The 24,886-nt window shown below is 41.8% G+C and overlaps 1 protein-coding gene across 1 annotated transcript; it reads right to left on the bottom strand.

Moving 5' to 3' along the window:
* Window positions 1-2,239: 2,239 nt before the first annotated feature.
* LOC149272806 (sodium- and chloride-dependent creatine transporter 1-like) lies at window positions 2,240-14,345 on the bottom strand. Its single transcript, XM_089506708.1, has 13 exons — window positions 14,150-14,345; window positions 11,113-11,244; window positions 8,663-8,939; window positions 8,310-8,442; window positions 6,611-6,745; window positions 5,708-5,811; window positions 4,924-5,048; window positions 4,501-4,613; window positions 3,906-4,043; window positions 3,616-3,718; window positions 3,098-3,198; window positions 2,459-2,629; window positions 2,240-2,383 (listed from the first exon to the last, which is right to left on the bottom strand). Exons 1-13 carry the CDS (start codon window positions 14,286-14,288, stop codon window positions 2,240-2,242), a joined length of 1,815 nt encoding a protein of 604 aa, XP_089362834.1. The 5' UTR covers window positions 14,289-14,345.
* Between the last annotated feature and the right edge of the window lie 10,541 nt (window positions 14,346-24,886).

The following is a 24,886-nucleotide window of genomic DNA, read 5'->3' as shown; positions in this document are numbered from 1 at the left end:
AACACGTAAGGGCAAAGCGTCATGCTTACAGAGTGATGAGTAACAATGTATTGTGTCTCTACACGCATGTGCATGTACACATTAACACACGTCACGTGACCTCTAATCCTAAAAAGACGGGTGGGAGACTGGTGGAATGCTACGCAGCCAATGGGAGCTGGGATCTCTGTCCAGCTGCGCTCCCATTGGCTCGAAGTTGGAACACTGATGAGCTGATACGGACTCTTCCCATTCAAAATATATCTAATAATAATAATAATAATAATAATAATAATAAAAATAATAATAAATTCAAGGTATAGACTTCTTATTAGCAAATCTACGCCTATAAAAATACCAGTCTATTCCGTTTAAAAAATAAATTATTATCTTTGTTATTATCGGTTTAAATCTATTACTGTTACGAAAATAATAATTCCAGATACTTCTGACGGAAAATTGTTAAAGGATCCATTGCGTTTCGATTGGGCGGTGTATTCATTCATTAACGGAGATAGAAAAATACAATGTTACCCCGTAGTTAATCCGGGTTAATATAAATGCCGGGTTATCCCCAAGACTAGGAAAATATTATTTTATTTAATTAGTCCAGTTTTATCCAAATTCTGAGAGGTAGGGTATACATTATTCAGATTTAGGGACTACGGGTTGTGGATCCTTTTTTTTTTAAATAGGCGGTGTAGATTTTGTGAGCTTTGGACCTAGTGGTGCACAATAACAACAAAAAAATATATAAAAAATGTGCAACTATTTATCTGGCTGAGCAGGATAGGAGTTGGAGTCTGCAGCACCTTGGTTGCCTCTCAGTGGGTGGTTTAGTCGGGCTACTTAAACAGTTTTGGTTTTGAATCCTCAATTTAAATCATTTTAGGAGATATTTGTTTAATAATAAGGGACTGTTCAGCTCTTACCAATGAGAAGAAGTGACATTGAACGGGGAGGAATAATGATAATTATCCCAGAAGTTAATAGGGATACTACCACGATTTACAGAAAAGGCAGGTTTCTAATACTCATATTGATTTATTTAATCTCTGGTTACTATTACCTACGCTGATCCCTAAAACATAGGATTTGGGAATTTCAGCAGCTGTGGCCTCACCTCTCATGAAGCTCAGCCAGCCACCTTACCTAATAAATAAACATGTGAAGATATTAGGTAGGCATGGCGGGCATGGTCACCGGACGCACGTATGCAGCGCTAACCTGTGTGCATGCATGTTCACTGCCACGTCTAAAGCAGGGGACCCGTGCCATGGCTTATCCCGCTGCCAGGATATTGTTTGATGGGGTTGGGTGAAAAAGTGCCGCATTTTGCCCTGAAAAGAGACGGTCAACCTCTGGTGCCTTCGTTTCTATGACTACAACCCCCATGATGTGTATCCGGCACTGATCCCAGGGGTTATCCAGTCACGTGTTAAAGTTAGAATGTCCGTGAAATGATTTCAGAGCGTGGGCAGGATACACTTTGGAATTAACCCTTGGTAACCCAGCGCCATCACTATGGAACGCATGTTTAACACTGGGATGCTCCGGCATTCCATGTATTGTGGACTACCAATCTGAAGACTCTCAGCCAGGCACTAGGCTGGCAGTTGCACACAGCACAGCTAGAGGTTGTGTATCACGGGGTGTGTGTTAACCCTTTCTATCCTGCCTTTTGTAAATTTTGCATTAACCCTCCCAGGCTGAAGCATGCACAGCCCACCCTACCTCCAACCTTGGCTTAAGGGGACCCTGTTACTAAACAGCCTGAACAAAGCCGTTCAGGTCTTCTGGACTTGCAGGACTGCGAGGATCTGTTTGGGTCAAGTGACTTAAAAAAGTGCTTTAAAAAGTTTAGTTCCAACTTTTTATAACATCTTCATGGAGCACCGCATGCGGAGGAAAGACGATGGATTCCAGCAGCTCATTTGCATGCGTGGCCACCTAGGAATGTCATAACGGGCATGGGGTCAAGGAACATGATGATGATCTACGTGAAGGCTTATAGTTTTATGGGTGCGGATTGATTAGTTAGGATCTACACTCTCACTGTGAAAACTGTTTATGGAACAGGATCCCTTTAATTCATCAAGATAAGATTCAAATCAATTACAAGAATATTCCAAAAATGTTACTCTTCACGATGTCACCTTATCAGCTCTGCGGCATTTTGGAAAAGCTGCGTACGAACTAAATGGTAGGATTGGCACAAAAGACAATAAGCAAAACCGGGTGAGCCAGCGACGCGCTCCAATCAGATCACGGTCTCGAACAGGGTGGCTTTCTCTTTGCTGAGCGTGATCAGGGAATCCGGTGGGAGAAGTTTGGTCTCGGCCTCAGGAGTGAGATATTCCAAATGGTGGTGACCCCAAACTGGGGTGGTCAACAGGTGCCAGCGCTGTAATGGATCAACAGGTCAGACTGACTTCCGCACACATCAGGGACATATACATATTATATAACCCAAGCTCACCTCCCGCAGGGATCCCTTCGATCGAAGAAGCTTGATCACCACGGTCATCGGAATACACAACATTGATGACAACGCGAGCCCCCAGCCAATAGCTTCTCCCCACCAAGGGTAGACATAGGACTTGTTGTAAGTCAGCGGCTTGTAGTTGACAACATGAAACAAAAAGATACCCTGGAGAGAGAGAAGAACAAGAACAGCTTCAGCTTTATCCAAACTTTATTATTATCCGGTGTCTTCTGCTGCCAAATCATCTCGTCCTTCCTGACTTTCCATTCATGGGGCAGCTTTTCACAGCTAAATAACTTGGATTATAAAGAGGAAATCATCTAAAATGTCCAAAGTGCCCAAAGAAAACAGAGTTTGTGGTCCCTCTCGTGGTTTCACCTACTATGTAGTTTTACTAACTGTATCCTAAGCAAAGTATCAGGAGAGTTCCCAGGTATGGGACTGGAGACCACGGATGTTCTTCTGCAATAATTCTTGTTGGAACCTTGACACAAAGTGTATCATTTCTCGCGAGCGCCTTTTTCAGGCTCGTACCCCCTCTGTACCATTGGCAGCACCCTCTTAAAACATCTTGTTTCTTAAAGGATACATTGTATGGAGTGTGTAAATGGTGCAAATTGAAAACAACCTTACCACACAGACTAAAGGTGTGAGCACTGACCAGCACCATTTCATGTAAGGGAGAGGTCTGTAACCGATCATCCGGGCAATGTCATCCATAAATCTGTCAGCACCTGCGACGGAGAGCGACAACTTTTAATGGAAATCCGGATATTAAACCCAGAATCCCGGGCATCAAAAAATATTCTATGGGGTTAAGGAATACCCATCCCATTGTACAGTGCTACGGAATTTCATGGCGCTATATAAAACAATAAATAATAATAATGACACAAAGGAACGACAACCAGGGTTCGAAATTTGTTTCTGTGATGGCAGATACAATTTTTGTTGTTGCCTCCATAATTAAGCCTTGCGATTTAGTACATGATATACATTATAGATTTAAATATAGCATACTGATACTAATGTATGGAAATATTATGTCGTCTTTTTATTGTATTTTTTATTATTTAATATGGTATTGTTTGTTGAAATAATTTTTTTTTTTTTTTACAAGAAAATTGTATTACTTTTCTGAGCGATCTTACCATAAACCCAGGCGATGACCACACATTCCCAGAATGCCTGCCACAACAAAGTGATGCCGCTCGCTGAATAATAGTCGAAAAGCTGGAAGACGTACATCCCGCCCTGACGTGAAACATTCACAGAAGAAGACGTGTCAGAACGTTTCGGAGGAGATGACACCGAAGGCTAACGCGGGACATTGTTTTGGACTCTTAGGGTCGCCGGATCAAGTTTTAAGGTCATAAACCAGAACTTTGGGGGCTTCAATGAGTTCTAGGGCAAAGTTTTGAAGGCCATTTTTCACACTCACCTCGGTCACCATGGAGAGGTCAATGATGAAACATAAGAGGCAGCAGAGTGCAGCGGTGACCTCCCTGCGCACAAAGCCATTAATAGGGTGAGGAAATAAATCCATAATCCCGGTTAAGAATCCCTCGACCCCCACAAACTGTTTAGGGACAGAAGAGAAGATTGCATTGCGTTAGCGAGCATGGATAATCCAGATAGACTACCTAGTTCCCTAATTCCCAAAGCTCCTCTGCAGGGGCTGCTTCGTTGAGGTCTCATCTTTTTCTCCACCTCTGCTTTGTCAGGCTTTGCCCCGTGATGGGTTCAATATCTTCTCTGCCAGAGGTCCACATAAGAGTAGAGAAAGAGTGAAGAAAAGAGATTTTCCTGGAACGGGGCAAATTCTGCTCAGCACATAGAGATGTTAGAAAAAACCATAAAGTATATATATATATATATATATAATATATATTGTATCCTAGTCGTCTGGGAGGTGGAATAAAAAAATTGGAAGGTGGGGAAGAAGCAACTGGTTACTGGATCGGATCCTGACCCAACGAGCTGGTTCAGCAGAATGACAAATTATTCTACCCCGCTCCCAAATTCTTTGTACCTACCTGGCTATCTAGGCCAAGAACTAAGAGCATAAAGAAGAACAGAGCAGCCCAAATCGGTGCAAAGGGCATCAAGGTGACAGCTTTCGGGTAAGCAATAAATGCTAGTCCTGGACCTGGGAAATCAGACCAGCGAAAACCAGTTACAAAAGTTAGAACTGTTTGAACACTATTAATATCTTGCTAGGACCATAAGCCTGATAATAATTTCCCAAATTGTACCTACAAATATCTAGTTTTTTAATGTCTAAGATTAGCCTCATGCATTTTTCCCAGGATATTGTCAATTAAAAAAAATTCCCCCTGTTTCGCCCCGTTCCAGTTCGGTTACTGGGTTGCTACGACCTCAACTCAGCCAACGGAAATGGAAGCCCGCCAGCTGCAAAGCTTAGCTCCTCTTCTTTGTTCTCCATCTCCAGAACTCACCGGACTCTGCGACTTTTGATATGTCAACTCCTTGCTCAGAGGCCATGAAGCCCAGGACCGAGAAGACGACAAATCCGGAGAAGAAGCTGGTGGAACTGTTAATAGCAGCCAGTATGTAGGCATCTCTTTTTGGGAAGAAAGAAGATAATATATCAGAATCATGTCATCAACACCATGAAAATCAGATACATATTCTGTCTTCGTGGGCTTACAAATAACCTAACGAACCAATGAACCTAAGAACCTAATGTTCCAAAACATCTTCTCATCGCTATTAAATCCTAACTATTGTCAGGTCCCATCACAAGCTTAACAAAGTAATGATTGTAGGGTGGACCTACAACAAAGTAGAGGTTCTAATGATTACTGGGAGCTCTGTCTGCAGCTATGATGAGTACAAGAGTGGTGGACCCTTTGAGATCTACCTGGGCATCTATACACACTCTCAATACCCTTCTCAGACAAAAGGCAAGAGAGAAGACCACTAGCCCCTTGTTCCTGAACGAAGACACTCTAACATTGCTACATTGTTTAGTTTTTCCAAAGAACTTTTCATCCTAAAAGCAAAGCAACAACCTATAAAAATGTTTTGCAATATTTGTGTTCAATTCTTGGATCTAAGAGATTCCTGGACATAATAATCAAGAATGTTCCTTCTACATCTAACCTCATATGGCAGCGAATTCCATTATCTTAGCCGCTACTTTTTGTATAAAATAGACAAGTAGAAACCTTCCCTATGTTGAGTTTGTTTTATCTTGTCTTCGCTGATATATTTACTGACCTGTAACAGTTATTGTGAAATCTGTTGTAGCTACCGAGGGCTGTCAGGGCTCCTAACCCAATAGCATAAGAGAAGAATATCTGAGTTCCAGCATCAATCCACACCTGCCGGGGAGAGATGGATGAAAAGAAGCAGATTCTATTTTATTAATTATTAATCTTCAACGGAGAATTTGCAATGAATCCATCTGTACACTAGAGGGCAGTATAGCTCCAGAATTCATTTACAGTACAAGCATAATGTAAGGAATGAATCCATCATTCCTTATTTTAGCTCGGAGGCAAAGTCATTCAAGGCATATTTCACTTTAAATATAAAACATTATACACATATTTACACCTATATATATATATATATATATATATATATATATATCTATATACATACATTTAGGTTTTATAGCAACTTAAAAAAACATCATTTTATTCATAATAAAAATGATTCCGTTCTGGGAATTCCCATCTGGAATTATGATAATCACAGCTGGGATCAGTGATGTGTTTAAGTAGGGAACTGTCCAAAGCCTGACCCAGGGAAGTGCCCCTTTGCCATGAATAAGGAATTCAATTGGAGGGTCTTCTCCTACATGTAGGGGAAGAGATAATATGGAAGTCAGGGCCGGCCAAGTTCAGAAGCCGTGATGTAAATTGGTTACAAGGAAGATCTGAGATCTTTCTTGCTGGCCCGTCGATCCCCAATTGGGCGATATGCCCCTTCTCTCGTCTACCAATAGACATAAAGTACTTGGGAAGAGAGTATAAAGAGAGGTAAAAAAACAGATAAACACATAGATGATGGGAGAAAAACGAGCAGACAAATGGAATTACGAGAGACATTTAAATGTCATTCCATCAAAAAGCTCACCAGATTTACAACTTGTCCGAAATCTTAGTCGTAACTTACCTGAGCTTCAGCAAGCTTAGACCAGTTAGGTTTAAGATAGTACACAATGCCGTCCAGAGCTCCGGGGAGAGTGACTCCATGGGCCAAAAGGACTATCAGGACAACATACGGGAACAAAGCGGTGAAGTATACGACCTTAAATAATACATGAGTAAAATGATTACCGTTGGTCGTTTTTAAAGGCCCTGGCAAAAGACATTGCAAGCAATTCCATAAAATAATAGTAAAGATCTACAAATTAAAGGGTATTTTGGGTTTGAGATCCATATTTTTGACTCTGTGGTGGTTAGAGCGGAACGTGGATAATTTATATGAAATTTTGTTGCTGATGTAAAAACAAGTCTTGTCTTAGATTCAGGAGCCATATATCTATCCCATGTATTACCCTCTACCACTTCTGCTGGGAGGCTGTTCCACTTACCACCAGGAGGGTGACTGTAACAACCGCCGTTATTTTTCCTTATGACACAAAAACGGGGCTCATTTGATTTTCTTCATTAAATTCGGTCAGCGTTTTGATATATATATACGTTTGTATTATTACATTGCCACCAAACTAAACAATAAATCAAATAGATGAATGAGTCTCGTCGGGACTGTTACAGACCCAATAATATTAGATTTAAACATATTTTAGAACAATTTTATTATTTGTTTCGTCGGGCCCTACACTACTGTCTGTGGTGTAACTTTGTATCAATCATTGCGTTATTTCAAGCAATTGAATGAAAATGGACTTGAGCCTCTTCCCGTCTCTGGTCCTTTGATAAGCCCATTAGTATTGGAGGCAGAGCTGCAGAGATTAAACTCCGAAGCGACGTGATTAATCCTGCCGAGGAAAGCTCGACTCGTGACCTACATGACAATGAGCGCAGCGAGCTGAGAATTGTGCCTTTGGGGACGTTCAACAACAACAAAAAAAAAGGCGAAAATCTTCAGTACTTAAAGAGATTACTTATCAAGTATGATTCTCCCTCTTAGCACTTATTAGACATAAACCACGGACCGACCCCTGCATCTAGAACAAACAACGGCGGTTCGTGTATCAGTAAAGCTTTATGAGTGATACATTTATACATCTTCATGGCCGCCCACAGACGGGGAGAGGACAACCTCCTAGCCCTATCCAACGATCGATGGTTACCAATGGTTAAGATGCTTTATTAAGATCTTAAATAATGGGTTACATTTTTAAGTAGCACTTTATATAATAATTTGATACTATATATATATATATATATATATAAAAGAAAATGTATCTTTTAGGCTAGAGGGCTATTATTATCATTGGCACAGAGAGCAGAGGTTGAGGGTAACCTTGCTCCATTAGTAAAGGAAGCTCCCGAGACACCTATAATTAATTCATTTTTTTATTTATTATGAAAATGTATTAAGAAGTAAATTAGGAAATATTGTTTTGAGTTGTTCTAGGATAGATAGCTTCTTCTCCAGACATGGCGTATGCTGGTCTATCGAAGGTTACTCAGTGGTAGTCATGAGCTACATGTTGGGGTCTACTGCTTAGGATGGTGGTCTATCATCCTTAGTACATTGCTTTTGAGGGACCCGCAATGTCTTCACATGTTATAATGATGGATAAGACCGAAGATACTGCTGTTTGCAAAAGTTCTTTTAAGGAACAATGAGAACTCATTCATTAGCGGAATATACCGGGCTTTATCTATAAGAAGCTCTTTACCTTTCCCGTGGATTTTACTCCCTTCCAGATACAAAAATATACGATGACCCAGGTCGCCAGCAGGCAAAGTATCATCTGCCAGTTCAATTGGCCAGGTTCGCTCAAACCATTGGAGATCTGTAGGACTTTGTTCCTGGAAGAAACGCACAGGGTCAAGGCAGATAAGAACCAGTTGGCCCACAGAGGGTTGCTGGGTCCACAATGGAAGATTAGTGCCAAACGCTAGCAGGTGCATAGAGACATGCCCCAACCTTGTACATGGACCACGAAGGTCGCCCGTCCTACATCTGTGCCACGGTCATAAAACGAAGACCTCAGATCTACTAATATTAATGAGCATGTTTACTACTTACTCCCAGAACTCAATGACAGGTGAACGTTTGTTCACAAGGGCATCACAGCTGAGGTTGTAGACATTTCCAGAGCTTGTAACGTTGGCTGACGTCCCATTGATGCAATGGTCCAGACGGAAGACTTCAGTGCACTCCTTAGTATTCCACGCGTGGCCGCATGTGGCCCAGGGCAGGGTGTCGGTGAAGGAGTGCACCAGGTAATAGAGGCCCCAGACCAGGATCATGATGTAATAGGTGTTACAGAAGAATACAATCACCATTGAGGCAAAGCCGAGACCTGGCAGAAAGAATAAGCAATCAAACCTCATACTTCTATCCATACGAATTATTTATTGTTCCCAAAAGAAGGACATTTGGAAGGCATGTTAAATACAATAATACATAAACATTTTAGGATTCAAGCATAATGCTTACAAATATCTTGTGGCAAGCCTTCCCAGATGAGTGTTTTTACGGGTTTGGAATGGGTTGTGCAACAAGCTCATATAGGTGTGATGGTCAGGTGTCCAAATACTTTTGGCCATATATATATATATATATATATATATATATATATAATAAAACCATTCCTTCATATTATTGTTCACATGGCCTCGCGGTTTGCTTTGTACCGTCAGCTCCTTTCGTTATCGAACATGTGTTATTACAAATGTTCTCTCTTACATTTAAAAAAAATATATAAAAGGTTACAAACATAATGAAAGATTGTCAATTGTCTGCTTGATCTCATAAAGCAAGATTTGGGTGAAAGTCAGGATCAGATGAATTTCTTTTAAAGAGCTCAAACTCCGCTGCCTTCTAAAAGAAAATATTACTTTTAATCCAGTTCTTCTGTAAGTTGATATGCTTTTGTTAAACAGACATACCCCAAAAAAAAATATTTTAACAGCTTAAAAGTATTATGAACAATATACACTATTAATACAATAATATTGTGAATATTATATATTAACGCACGAGCACCCTGGGGGTTCTGATTATTAACAGCCAACAAAAATCAATGAATAAAAATGGTGTCAAGAGATTTATAGGGTTCAAAGGGCCAACCCTAGTGAGTTTCTCTCGCAACAAAGGCTGAGTTGACCCTGTAGGTGATTTGAGTTCTTTAACTCTCATCACCATAAATAAGAACTATCAGGGTTTGCCCCCGAGCCTCTGGGTGAAGGGGCAGATTCTCATGGTCCCACAGTCTGGATCTGACTCCTTCATATTCTCCCCCGCTGTGATCATATATAAGACTCCCGGTTTTGCTTTTGCTCCCAGTATGTTATGGTTGAGATCCCTGCTTGAATGCAGGTGACTCCATTTAGTGTATCTTTCAATAATGGCAAGTCAAGGTTTCCATGAGTACCAGTGTTACAGCCAATTGGTTAACAGATCCGGTTAGTCAGCATGTGCACACTTTTCACGATGGACTTATTATTTAAAGAGTCTCAGAGTCAGCTTATTTAGAAAGTTCCCAGGTATGGCCATCGCCGATTTAGCTATACATTGTACGGTGCACAGAAGAGGGCAGATAGGGTAGGCCATGCCATGGGTGGGCTGGACAGGATATGGATACCTGGGGTTTTTGAGACATTTGGGTCTATTCACTAAGAGGTTGAGTGATCAGTTGAGATAACCTTTGGCTCAACTGAACAGATTCAACTGAGTTTGCATGTCCTCGCATTATAACATACAACCGATTTGATATGTTGGGGGGTTTGCTAATAAAAAAAATAACATAATAAAAAACACTAAATGTATTCAAGAAACCATTAAGGGCAAAACTTATTTCTACATTATTTATACACCGGGTACAAATTCCCCACAAAAGTCACATTTCCTAAGTATTTTGTTATTTAACAATTTTGCAGAACCTGCGCGCTTCTGCCAAATAAACATTAAAATTAATTTAAAAACACAAATATTTTACTTAAATAAGCATTTGTTTGTGAGCTAACCATTAACCTTTATTGTTCTATATCCTTATCATCGAAATTGAAAAATTGGTCAACCGTGACATTTATCGGAAACAGCCTTTGTGGTTTAATCATTAAACAAATCATAATATTACGTGTAAGAAAACATTGGTGGATGTAATATTTATGATTAATACGGGATAATAACGTGTAATTAAACTATTATAACAAAGAGACAAGTGGACGGACTGTAGCTAACCTGTAGCTTTCCAGCTAATAAAAATAAACTATAATTCTCATAATGTTTCGCCGATCCGCAGCTACGCAGTCGCATTGTGCCCTGTCTAAGCCGGCAGTCCTCCCGCCGCAAAACCCTGGGGGGTGGGGGACAGATTGCCCCTCATGGTGTGCTGAATGGGCCAGTTACAAGGGAGATCTCTGATTTCCACCAAGGAAGCTGTACCAAGCCCCCTCCGTCTCTGTATAACCAATTTGTGCCTTTAGGTCACCCAGCGCCGTAATATGACGTCATATGTGACCGTTGGTTACCTTTAAATAATGGGGCGATGTTCCACGCTGCGATGCCACCTTGCTTCATGAATTGACCCAAAGCAATTTCCAGGAAGAATACCGGAATTCCTCCAACAAACACAATCAACAGATACGGGATCAGAAACACGCCTGCGTAGACAAGAAAGCAGAGTACGGTCATTACCGGGAAGCAGAGACCACCAACCTTCAAACAGAATAAACACACAAAATCCACCGGAGCGCCTCGGCAACCACCTCTCCGGACGCTGCGTGCTTTTAACCGGAATAATTACCATTTTTATATATATAAACCTCATTAAACACACATCAAATTCATGTGAACCGCTATATTATAAATAATTACACCCATGTAGTTCTTGGAACACGCTTACTTCGTTACAAATGTTAAATAAAATTATAAATTAAAGGACCAATCAGGACTTCTTATCACGGCGCAAGTCCAATCACTACCTTGAATCTGACAAATCCTGATCCACAAACTAATTAAAAACCTAGTTTTTCTCTAAATTCTGCTCTTACCTGTTATTTGTCCTCTTATATAATAAGGGTTTTAATATTCTGCTTCCATCATCTAATAATTACTGATATAATACTTTGACCATGGAGGAACCTGACTTTCCCCCATGGACACTGCTCCCTGAACCCAGGAGATCCGCTGCTGAATTCTTCCACATTCACATAAACCCATTACAGCGGAGTTCATGAGCTGTAGGTAGCCGGGGCTGTCATGGGGGGGGGAGGGAGGGTGGGAAGGTCAGTCAGAAAACAAGAACAAAATAAAAAAAGGAAAAAACAAACAAAAAAAAAAACAGTGAATGAGAACATATTAAATTACACGCAGTCTGTATTATATACCTAAGATCACATTATTTCAGCACGATTACGATATCACAAGGATAAATACACGGTAATTAGGCTAAATAATTCATTAAAATAGGGTTTGGCAGCCAATCCTGATCAACTGTTATCGTTCTTCTGATAATGCCCGTGTGATACAAAGGAAGAATATTTATAAAGAATAGAGACCAATGGACCAAAAAAACATAAAAATTTGTCTTTTCGTCCATTTGATAATGAATTCAGAGGGTTTTTTCCATCTTGGTACGAAATTCATTGATACTGACCCTTAATCACTCCTCACTCATGCTCATGCTCTCTAACACTCACGCTCTCTCGCACTCTCATTCCCTGTCTCCTTTTCCGCAGATGCACATCTTGTCTTCTTGTCATGGACAGGGTCACGGAAGCAGACAGCGGAGAAGGTAGAGAGACACTGAATGAGAGCATGAGAGAGAGAATGAGAGAGAGTGAGTGAGAGTGTAATAGAGAGAATGAGAGAGTGTGAGAGGAAATGTGGAGCTCTCTCCTTCATTTTCATTTGTTTCCTTGGGGGTCCCTCCTCGTTTTCAGGGAAATGCTAACAATTATTATTGTTATTATTATTTATTGTTTTATATAATGCCAACAATTATACACATTTTTAAATGTAGGCTTTTTGTTTGTTGAATTTCTGCGTCCTTATTGGATTTGGTTTTTGAGCAAAGCATTTATTTTTCTTCATTTTAAATTCTATCATTAATAGAAAATCACTGACGCCTGGTCCTTTACGGACCTTTTATTGTGGCTTCTTGCCATGTCCCCCCAAGGCCACCTCAGTTGGGTTGGTGAACTGAACCTATTCACTTTCAACAAGCCAAGAAGAAGAAGGACTATTTCAAACCTGAAGCAATAAGTCGAGGTTCAAGGTCCGTAAACGGGGTATTACGTACTTTAAAAGGTGTCATGGCCAAGAACCAGCTGTGTTTATGAATCTGTTCTAGGGGATGATGGAGGACGCTTAAAGAAGACCACTGAGACATTTTACGTGGACCCACCACCATCGTTTTTCTCTTTCAGAATCTGATGATGGTGTCCTCCTGTCCTCCTTCTCTAGACATAAATTATTTCGGGGCCAGACAGGGGAGGCAACACAGCATTGACGACGGTTACTTAAACTATCTAGGACCCTATAGTGCAGGGGGTCTCACCTTTCAAGGCTCGTCACAGGACGCTATGAAGCAGACACTGCCCCTAATTATTTCGGGAATATAATGTTTATCAAATTGTCTTAAATTTGGACGACATAAAAAACTGGCATCCTACACATGACTCGACATGCCAACGTCACGCGTGTGCAGCTATGTGCTCCATACATCGCCTCTGGCAGCTGCCTAGGGGCTGAGCCAGTTGGGTTCTCCTCTATATTACTAATAAGCAAGTATGCAGATATCTATACACATTCGTTACCTACGGCACCAGAAACCCTGGGCCCTGGGGACAACCCCCCCCCATCTATACGGTCTGCATGCTGGCGAGGGGGGGATGGGCAGCATTTTGTGATCCTCCATAGAATAAACGCTGTTCTAGTATTTCATGTAACGATATTCTTTTGTGCTTTAGCAGCTCCAGGGGTTTTGCAAATTACCGGGAGGGAACAAAATTGCAAACGAAATGGAGATACATTGTAGCAAAAATGTATAATTTATATGAGCTGCCATATCTGGTTCTCTGATCGTCCGCCCCGTTCCGCTCAGATCTCGGCATATTAGCTCCGACGGATGGCACTCCCCCCCCCCCTTCTTCCCTCGGCAGATTTCCATTTTTAGAGCGTGTGACTCTCTGTAAGTCTACGAAGTGGATGGGGGGGAGCGGAGTGGGAAACGGGCTCAGATTACTCATTTTTATATAGGTCATAGCGTCTTATTAGAGAAACACAAGCAGCGATTGCCCCGAAAAAAACAAAAAAAAACCCTGATTAAGGCGAAAAGGCTGAAAAATAATTATTGTCCCAGCAAAAGCAATGATATACCGGATAATCTGGGATCTTTATCGTTTAAAATTTCCATATTTTTACAGAAAGAAGATCGGAACTTACATCAGTTTTTTGTTTTTATTGGGGTGGGGGGGGGGCATATCGGTTAAATGGCAGATATTAAAGGGCCAAAAAACTCAATCAAAGTAACCTTCAACGTTCCATCGCGAACACGTGGTTTACCTCCTCCGTTTTTATAGCAGAGGTACGGGAACCTCCAGACATTCCCAAGTCCGACAGCAAATCCCACGCAAGACATGATGAAGTCCATCTGACGGGTCCAAGTCTCTCGTTCTGGGATGGGTATCTTGACTGGACCCATGGCAGGCGCCACCAAAGGGGCAACAACTGCCTTCTCATCCGGGATCGCTTCCCCCGCTCCCGTCCCCTCCATTTCTCGCGCCTGGGAGCATCCATCTTTTTCTGAAAAAGACACAAAAAGACATTTTATTCTACTTATATAGCTTGCTATCTCGACAACGGATACAACCCACGTCTTTCCACTAATAAATAATATGCTAACGCTCTATTAACCCTTTAAGGACAATGGGCGGTCCCTAAACCCATTGAAAACAATGCATTTTGAGCCCGTACATGTATGGGCTTTGTCATTAAGGGGTTAAAAAAGGTTATGGACCAATGGTGTATGCAGAATGAGTGTTATAGAGCCTTTAAGGAGGGGATACCATCATTTTTTTCTCCTCTGCATAAACCCCAGCGCTATATACAGTAATATAACCCCTAGCGCTGTATACAGTAATATAACCCCCCAGCGCTGTATACAGTAATATAACCCCCCGCAGCTCTGTATACAGTAATATAACCCCCCAGCGCTGTATACAGTAATATAACCCCCAGTACTGTATACAGTAATATAACCCCCCAGCACTGTATACAGTAATATAACCCCCCCAGCACTGTATACAGTAATATAACCCCCAGCACTGTATACAGTAATATAACCGCCCCAGCGCTGTATACAGTAATATAACCCCCCAGCACTGTATACAGTAATATAACCCCCAGCGCTGTATACAGTAATATAACCCCCAGCACTGTATACAGTAATATAACCGCCCCAGCGCTGTATACAGTAATATAACCCCCCAGCACTGTATACAGTAATAAAACCCCAGCGCTGTGTACAGTAATATAACCCCCAGCGCTGTATACAGTAATATAACCCCCAGCGCTGTATACAGTAATATAACCCCAGTGCTGTATACAGTAATAACCCCCCAGCGCTGTATACAGTAATAACCCCCCAGCACTGTATACAGTAATATAACCCCCAGCGCTGTATACAGTAATATAACCCCCAGCACTGTATACAGTAATATAACCCCAGTGCTGTATACAGTAATATAACCCCCCCAGCACTGCATACAGTAATATAACCCCCAGCGCTGTATACAGTAATATAACCCCTAGCGCTGTATACAGTAATATAACCTCCCCAGCGCTGTATACAGTAATATAACCCCCCAGCGCTGTATACAGTAATATAACCCCCCAGCACTGTATACAGTAATACAACCCCAGCGCTGTGTACAGTAATATAACCCCCAGCGCTGTATACAGTAATATAACCCCCAGCGCTGTATACAGTAATATAACCCCAGTGCTGTATACAGTAATAACCCCCCAGCGCTGTATACAGTAATAACCCCCCAGCACTGCATACAGTAATATAACCCCCAGCGCTGTATACAGTAATATAACCCCCCCAGCACTGCATACAGTAATATAACCCCCAGCGCTGTATACAGTAATATAACCCCCAGCGCTGTATACAGTAATATAACCCCAGTGCTGTATACAGTAATATAACCCCCCCAGCACTGCATACAGTAATATAACCCCCAGCGCTGTATACAGTAATATAACCCCCAGCGCTGTATACAGTAATAACCCCCAGTGCTATAAATTTCAATTTTGGTAGAAGCACATTTGCTGCTTTATAACCATAAAGAAATAACCCAGCATTTTTTTAAAGGTGCCCCCAGTAATTACTCAGCCCTGCTAAGTCTTCAGTCCGAAACATAAAATCTCCACTTAATTAATCACACGATTTTGCACAGTAATGTCAATTTCTCCTCCTTGTACAGCCAGGAAATTACTTGATGAAATTATGTAGCTGATTGGTTAATAATTATCTCCTAATTAGTGCATGGGTAACAAGAATCCGGTCAGGAAGGCTTTGGATGTGAAACTTAATCCAACTACAATTTACAGTAAAACTACCCAAAATAAATATAGAATGTGGATGTGTTTTATAGACAGTAGACTTTGTGCTGGTGAGATGTTTCTTGAGGCAACAAGGTCCTCTGCAACCTCAATGGCCTAGTAAGAAAACTCAGTATTGGTGTCTTCCGCACCCCGCTCTTTGTTATAGAATAAGAGGTTATGACATCATAGGTCAGATGAATTCCTTGGCTTATGGTGGTTGTGGAGTCACATGTTGATTGGTACGATGGGGTCTATGTCTTCTCTGGGACCAACAATGTAGAAAATGTCAAACTCACACTTGTAAGGATCCTTTCCTTAGGTTACTGCTGCTTATGTCCTCTGTCCTATCCAACTTCCATAGAAAGAAATGGTATGGCCCACTCCAAAAGTCAAGGCGCATTTGTGCAGCGTTTACTCAATGAGTGCTGCTAATGAGTGAATGTTTTGAGGGCCAAGTCCCTTTGTTAATGAACATATCTTGACATGAGTGGACCTTTATTGTTGGACTTTGTGAACCCTTTCTTTCAGTGGATCTTGTAAATAAGAGACTAGGCTGTTCTGGGACATCTTATACCACATCTTGGACCAAATTCACACAGAAAAACTTAAATTATGATCACACTTAAAGTGTCGGAGTGTTATTAAACCATGAACTGTTTAACCACAAGGGCAAATGTGTTCCTCTAGGCACCCAGACACGTTCTCATTGTTCTTCTTTGCTACACTGCAGCAGATACATCTTCATTTTTGCTTCTATGATTCCTGCCTTATGGACATCTAGAGCTTTTACTTTTCCATAGTAGTGAATCTACAGGAAAAAGATCCTAGATTGATATTAGATCATAATATATCATAATATGATGCCCTGCTTAGACTTCAATGTCTACCTTCAGGAGAAGACAAAGAATTCCAGCTCCAAAGATAAAGGATGCATTCTCGGCAAACTGTAATAGTTCTGGTGGAAAAGTGCACGTAAAATAGCGTGGCCCTTTATTTAAGAATGACTTATGGCATGTGCGCTTTGAGCAAAGAAGATCTGGGGTTAAAGGGGTTTGACTACAAACTCCGTAGTACTACATTTCTCTGCGGTTGTTTAACGAGCTCCTCTAGAGGCTACGTTTATATGTAGAAAAATGCCTCGTGACCAATCAGCAGCCTCAGACATGCGCGATATATATATATAAGTCGACTATGTGATAAAGTGCCTCCCGGGGCCTGCTAAGAGGATTCTGTAAAACGGTCTTCTGCTGGCGTAATTGATATGAGTGCTCGTTTAATCATGTAGAGCCTGGCCATGCCTGTCTGAGCCGGGATTTCAGCTGTGCTAAAGCAGTGAGAAGTTCACCGGTTGGAATGGAATTAAATGAGTAGAATAAGAAGGCGTCAGCTCCAGGCACGGGGAGGGCAAACCTAAGTGTGCTTTTATTGCCCTGTTACTCGTATGTTTTGGGTGCCCCTTAAAGCGAATGTTCACCTTCACGGCTTTCAATTGACAGGAGAAGACAGTATAAGAAACAGGGATAGTACCGAAGCCGTGTAGAAACCCCAAAAAGAAAAAATAGTATCCCAGGATCATTTGAACTGGAATTATGACATCATTTGGGTAACAAACCTTCCTTTCTATGGTTAACAGAATCAGAGGTTCTCAACTACGGTCAACGTTCCGTGATTTATCTATATCAGGTTCACTATGTTTTAGGAGAACATCATGAAATGTTTCTATTATGAAATTACTGAAATGGATGGAGAAATAATGCAATTAGAACCCAGAATCTTCGCTGTCATTTCTATGCCCGCCGTCTCTTATTAACCGTGAAACACTCAGAAGGGTCCAAGCTGGGTCAGAAGTCCTAAACCCAAGCGGGGAAGAAAGAAAGCAAATCTAGGTTTACTTCACCAATCCCAACGGGGGTGGGGGGGGGATTCGGGGCATCAGCACCCCTGACGTTTAACCCTTTAATTTCCAGGAGAGGCAAAATAATCCCATTCTCTGGCAAAGAAAGTGCAACATTCTTCTCTTTTAATGAAGCCAATGGCACAATGACAGATTTTAATTACTGAGTAGTAAATAGCAGCGCAACAGGGATCTGCTTCCAAGCAACACATATCTTCTGTTTCCTTCCCAATCTCCTGGTAAACAGGCATTCCAGATCCGGGCCGCAGCTTTACTTGGCTTTATTACGCTCGTACTATATCACTAATATAACAGCATCTTTCATTACACCAAATATCAAGAAGGGGGTAATAGTTTTGTCGATGAATTTGGCAAATGAAGTGATGGTGCCTAATGATCTCAAAGTAAAGTGTGGTTCCCTTTAACTCTGGGAATATCGGATAGAGGTATCCCGCGGTATTCTTCGTTAATTATTATTATCCTCCATAAATAAGTCAAAGTTTCCATGACATCAGAGCCATTTGGTTGCACGTTTTGAGAGCTACTACATAAAATCTTAGCTGTGGACTATTAAAGGGTTAATATTTCGTACGTCTCAGGGTCGGCTCATTGAGAAAGTTCCCAGGTATGACCATGAGGCCCAAAAATGGACACAGTTTCCGCAGTTTGTGTCAATATTGTTGAGATTTTTAGGGCTCTACAACCCTGAGCTCCTAGAAAAGAGGGGGGGGGAATCGGGGGAGGAAAAAGTGATTTGGGCATCAAAGAGGGAATCAGAATAAAAATATGTTCAGTTATTTCAATAAATGCTGCAGTTACCTAATTACTTATCAATAAGTCACAGGGTCGTATAAAAAGATCTTGCTGAAGACCATAACCCCCAAAGTAAAATTGTCCGTCTCCGAGGTGGTGGGAGATAATCATTGTTTTCCGGGGAAGTATCACAGGAAAACATCAATGAAAACATGGGAAAAATCAGAAAGGCTTTGCAGGCAGAACAATTAAAAAAAAGAAAACGTGGGCTTCGGAGACGACCAACGTTCTGGATTGAAGGTCGTTGCAGCCGACGATGACCTTGGCAGCTTTGGCTATGAAAACGGCCTCCTTTCCCCCGTCATTTGTATTCAAAGCTCGTTCCAGGATTAGGCTTCTTCTGACATCACAATGCAGAGAAGTGACTCATCATTCTAGCCCTAAATCATGGCACGCAGCCAGCCCACAGACACCTACACACGTTGGGGGAGGACTAAAAAATAAAACCCACTGCAGAACCAACGTGAGCCTCGCCGGCAGGAATTACGAAGGAGATTATCAATTCACACACAATCCGTCCCTTCGTCCAGAGCCAGGAGAGAATATTATCACGGCGGGGGGGGGGGTGTGTGAATTGGATACATTTGTCTGCGCCCTCTTGCCGTCTTTTGAATGAAATTATCTCAAGGACAACGTTAATGATCGGGTCACCTTGAACGGATAGCAGGGTTTTATATATAAATAGAATTGTTGGACGGTACGGTTTGAAAATATGAAAATATAACACGATAGAACAAACAGAATGGAGAAGGAAAACAGATGTAGGCAGCATAGTGAAATCACTAGGACGGAGGGGAAAGGTGGTCTTGAATATGAAACAAGCTTGAACATCGAACATGGGAAGAACTCAAACCCACTCTGGCATTCCCCACACTACTCTAGATAGAGAAGGCGAAGGGGATCTAGAAGTAGGTATCTTCGGGTACATAATAACATTCCAAGGTTCACACGTATGATCAACATTTTTCAGGGAGATGACATGGTGGCCCTGGCACTTTAAGGCCTGTGTGGCCGATGGCTATATATGCGCGGCTGCGCGCTTTGTTCTTACGCCCACGTATATCCAGTTTGCTACTGGAGTGGGAGATGTAGGAGTGAGTGGCGCCGTCGGCCAGCAGTTCACCGGGCAGTGGCCAGCTGTGGCAGATGGCCAGTCTGAGCCTCTGTGTTCCTTCCACTTGGGATCTGGAACCAAAGAGAATTAGGGGTTCTGGTGCCTGTGATTTGATGCCCCGTTGCCCACATCAAGTGCACATTGTATGAGGAGATAATGAGATGATGATGGATAAGCCCCCTGGATCCCACCATTGAGTTCTCAAGCAAGGAACCCAAGCTGACATGAGTTTTGGTAAATACAATGTATCCGCTGTTCCAATTATTATTACAGAGTGATTATTTTAAGGGTCAAAAAACGATGCTGGGGGTTCATAAGGTTGCAGGAGTAGAACATTATCATTGGAAGCTCCTCACATCCAGTTGTGTCCTACAGCATCATCCTACTCAGGAAGTGCTCCAGTGAGCAGGTGCGAAGGTAAATATCTTCCTCCCAGGCTGGAAACAGCACATTTATACCAAAGATAGAAGTCCGAAGTCAACTTTTATGCACCTTTGCTCTTGCATTCTTTTTATATCCCTCACACACCGGCAAGATATTTGAAAATGCCCAAATTATCAATTTTACAGACATGTCTCAGGAAAATGAGCACACGTAGCAATGTAGGATGCATTATAGAGGTCAAAATTCAATTTAACATTTTGTTTAAATCTCTTACGGCTCTCTGGCCAAGATATCATTTCCCATGGGTAGGACCTCAAACAAATCCAAACTGCATTACCAGCAAGCACACGGAAACGGCGCATATATCGCAGACCTTTACACTAAGACATCCTTCCTCGTAAATAAACGAATGGTATCGCGTTAGTGATTACAGGGTCATTCTCTGTTTAAACCGCAAGCCACCTACAGCTGTCGGGACGACCTAGACACAGCAACGAGTGCTGACGCATTCCGCCTCCTTAATCAGGTTCACGCAAGACTTCTCAACTTTGACTTCCTTTTCTTTTTAACTCTTAATCCCAGGATCATTTTCCAGTCCTTAGTGAGTTGGGACACCGTTAACCGAGCCAACATGTTCACGATCATTCATCGATCACGCTCATTCATGAGCATTTATTTTTTTTTGCTAAAACTCTCTGGATCTCCAAAGGTTAAGTGTATCGGTGTTGTTTCGTAGAGGAACAATGGCCACTCAGTGAGTGAGAGACGACACACACTGTTACCCACCTCCTATGCTCCTAATACAATGAGGACGTTTGTACATGCGCCTCCTGACTGTGGTCTCAATGCAGTCCCAAGTGCCGAGCTGCAGTGTTGACCTTCGACCTTCTGACTTTGGTGGAAGCTTGTGCTTTGCACTAATAATCATTAAGAATCTTTGGGGACCGTCAACCTCTTACATCATAGTTCTATTTTGAGCTGACGGTTAAGAAAGGACAATAGCAGTAGGTATAGACGGAACGCTCTTTCCAAACCACGTTTGAGGAGGTATGTGAGATAACCCCGGTTGCGTTGCATACGGGGAATATCCTTTTAATGAAATTATATTAAAATCAGCTGTGGCATCCATGGCACGTCCAAACCTTGTGTCATTGTTGGGTTTGATTTGGTGACCTTGAGAAAGCCAACGTCCTTCTACAGGGAAGAAGACTACAAAGCCAAGTTTGGGGCCAAAACGTGACGACCTTCTTAGAGCCCCGGCCGAAAGTTTTTTAGATGAAAAACACCTCTGCATTTCGTTTAAAAGGCTCTATGGTGCCCGCCTTGTCCGTAGGGGCCAAGGCTCAGCGGAGAGTCAAGCTTATCTACACTGTATTTTTAATAACGGTTCTTAACATCCTTGGGAGGTCACCCAAAATGTTTTTTGGCTCATTAAATTAATTGGTGGTACAAGAACCGAGAACGATTCACTCGGCCAAACAAAAGGGTTGACAGAATACGATAGGTTGGGATTATTCCTGCGCTGGCATCCAATGGGTTAACCTGACATGATTCTCTGTTATTACAAGGCTCTGTCGTGATGCACGTTTCATATGTACGTGGGGTTCATACCCCGTAACGTGCGCAATGCTAGGAACCCTTGGCCAGTGGAGGTGAACCCTAACGATAGAAAACGATGAATACTTGTGGCCGAGGTTACCGGCGACGGGAGGATTTTTTATGTTACATTAAAAAAAGAATATTTTGTATCCGTCGCAATTCTTTCATAAATCAATTATATCCCGAAGTATCCATCTCGACGAAAAGAGTCATTTGTAATAATTGTATTTATTTTAATTCACAAAAAAAGAATGTTTGTTAAATGAGAATCAGCAGTTCGATTACTGGGGGGGGGGGGTGTTAAACACTATAGTATGTTCATATTAATAATCGCGGCCGATAAAATAATACAATTTAAGATCTGATCCGTAGACTCCAGAACGGGGAGCAGATGACATGCGCATCCAGGCGTCCCACCGTTCCTCTGAATGGAGTCATTGGGACACAATACGTGCGTACGTGTCTATCCAGACGTAAGCAGCCCCCCACCCCAAACACTAATGCGGACTGCATATGCGGAAACGGGCACCAAACTGGGAGCTTTGCGCATGTACTGCGCTGCTAGATAACACACAAATCAGGCTGGAGGCAAATCAGATCTACACATCATATATATATATATATATATATATATAAATATAATATAAATCAGATATCGCATTTCTTTACACCAATTCCAGTAATTAAATGCTGTTTTAACGCAGATGTCATAAAACACGTATACAAAGACCATATATAATATATATATATTATATAATATATACTATATACATATTATATATATTATATACTATATAGCGTGCCACGCCATTCTTAACGGTCATGGCAGATGGCAGAATCTCTGATGCACACAGATGACCCTTATTTATTTTAATGTTTTTTTTTTTATTACTGTAATTATATATATATCTATCTATCTATCTATATATATATATATCTCTATATATATATATATATATATATATATAAGGGCATTGTAACATTGTAACATACCTGCGTGCTTCTCTTTCGGAGTCGTTGGTATACTTCTCATTTTTGATGTTTAGATTTCTTCTGGTTTTTTTTGTGTTTTTTTTGTTGTTTTTTTCAAAGCAAATAAAAATTGGTTTTACTTTTCTTTATTTTTATTATTCAGTCTTAAGACAAAAAAAAAAAAAAAAAAGATAGAGAGAACCTCGATGAGCCGGGGAGGGGGTTCAGAAGCAATCCACAAAACACTTAAACGTGAGTCTGAAGAACCGCATTGATGAGGTTTCCGAATGAGGGAATGAAGCGTCAGCAAACGGACCGCTGGCGAGGAGAGAGCTTCTTCAGAAACGGAGAAGAACGTCCATCGCACACGGCGTCTCACGAGCCACTGGATACTCGTCTCCAAATAAAGAATGGAAATAACGGTGGTGGAAAAAAAAAAATCCCAGCTCTCTCGCTCGCTCCCTCCCGGCTGATCCTGATTGGTCAGAGGCTTGTGCTGTCGGAGCGGCATCGACAAAGGGAGATGCACCTGCCAACGCTCTGCCGGAATCACAATCCTCTTAATATTTATTCTTTCTCTGCCAGACAGAAAACAGAGACCCCGCACCCCACCGCCTCCGACGACACATCGCCAGCCTGGGGGCTCTCACACGTCCCGCTTTATTATCCCCGCATACATTATATCCCCCGATTTCACAACGGAGAGACGGTCATTCCAGACCGTAGCGAGAATTAACCCCGCGTAGCCTGATTTAGAAACATAAGACTCTGCAGGCAGATCGGACCCCCACCCGCCTAGTCGCCCGTTTCTCCTGCTGTAAAGACTCAGACCTTAACCAGCTGTCGTCTCGTCTTAGATTCAGGAGCCGTATGCTTTAAATCCTTCACTGCGTTAATGTCTACCATTTCTGCCGGGAGACTATTCCACTTATCTACCACCCTCTTGGAACAGTAAAACCTCCTTATATTATATCAGCCTCTGGCTCTCTAGCTTTAGATTATGGCTTCTTGTTCTAACATTTCTCCTCCTTTAAAACAAATATACATTTTTTAATTCCCTTTAAGTATTTAAATAGTTGTCACATGGTCTCTTTCTCCTCCAATGTGCCGCAGTCTTACATAAAGCTGCGATAAGCGCCGTTTGAGGGTAGCCGCTTTTCCTTTCTTTTTTTCTTTACATTTTTATTAGTTTTATTGTAATGATTTTGCAGGGAGTGATGCAATTTTTTAATTACCTTTTTCAGATTTTTAAATATCTTCAATTTGCAATTTTTAGACCGTTTTAAGCTTATAGCCAAGAGACCCCTCTGTGGCAATGCTGCTTATTTTGTACCCCAAATTCCTGTACCCCTATTTCCTCCCCCGATGCCCCTCTTTTCTAGGAGCTCGGAATGTCTTGTTAAAGCCACGCCCTCTAAAGCCAACCTATCCATATATGGTTATGTGGAATGTGGGGATATACGATGATCTATTCGGATGCTGTTTTGTTTTACACCTATATACCCAAATTCTTTCCTGAATCAGTTACCTATAAATATATTTTATTTATTGCTAATTTGGGGGATTTGATGCAATTATTGCAGCATGCATACTTTAGTTACTCGAGATAGAAAATGATAATTTTATGTAACTCCGCCCCTCGGCTGCCTCATCTGAAACCAGGAAGCATTTCTATGTACACTTTCTGCACATGCTCAGTAGCGCTCCCATTGAGAACGATGACGCAGCAGCGAATTGTACGTAGGGCTAGCAAAACACTCAAGACAGCATGCATGTGATTGGCTGCTGCTGCTCCATACGATGGGAGTTCTACCGGGCATGTGCATTAGGCATACTGCGGTATGCTCCCTGCTTTCAGTAGAGGCGGCTGGGGGGAGGAGTTAAATAATTCTGCTTCTATCTGTGCGCTGGAGCC

Source organism: Sceloporus occidentalis, unplaced genomic scaffold (assembly GCF_023333645.1).
Source record: "Sceloporus occidentalis isolate IW3139 unplaced genomic scaffold, rSceOcc1.0.p SCAF_416, whole genome shotgun sequence".
In the NCBI taxonomy this organism is placed as follows: Eukaryota; Metazoa; Chordata; class Lepidosauria; order Squamata; family Phrynosomatidae; genus Sceloporus; species Sceloporus occidentalis.
Note: the sequence above shows the minus strand (reverse complement) of the source record. Positions and strands in the feature narration are given on the sequence as shown.

Bases quoted from the DNA above. Each gene is read 5' to 3' on its own strand.
- LOC149272806 (XM_089506708.1), bottom strand. From the start codon at position 14,288: ATGGGTCCAGTCAAGATACCCATCCCAGAACGAGAGACTTGGACCCGT. The intron at 8,940-11,112 runs GTAACCAACGGT...TCTTTCTGCCAG, and splicing joins CATCGCCCCATTATTTAAAG to GTCTCGGCTTTGCCTCAATG. The intron at 2,630-3,097 runs GTAAGGTTGTTT...CTCTCTCTCCAG, and splicing joins TCACACCTTTAGTCTGTGTG to GGTATCTTTTTGTTTCATGT.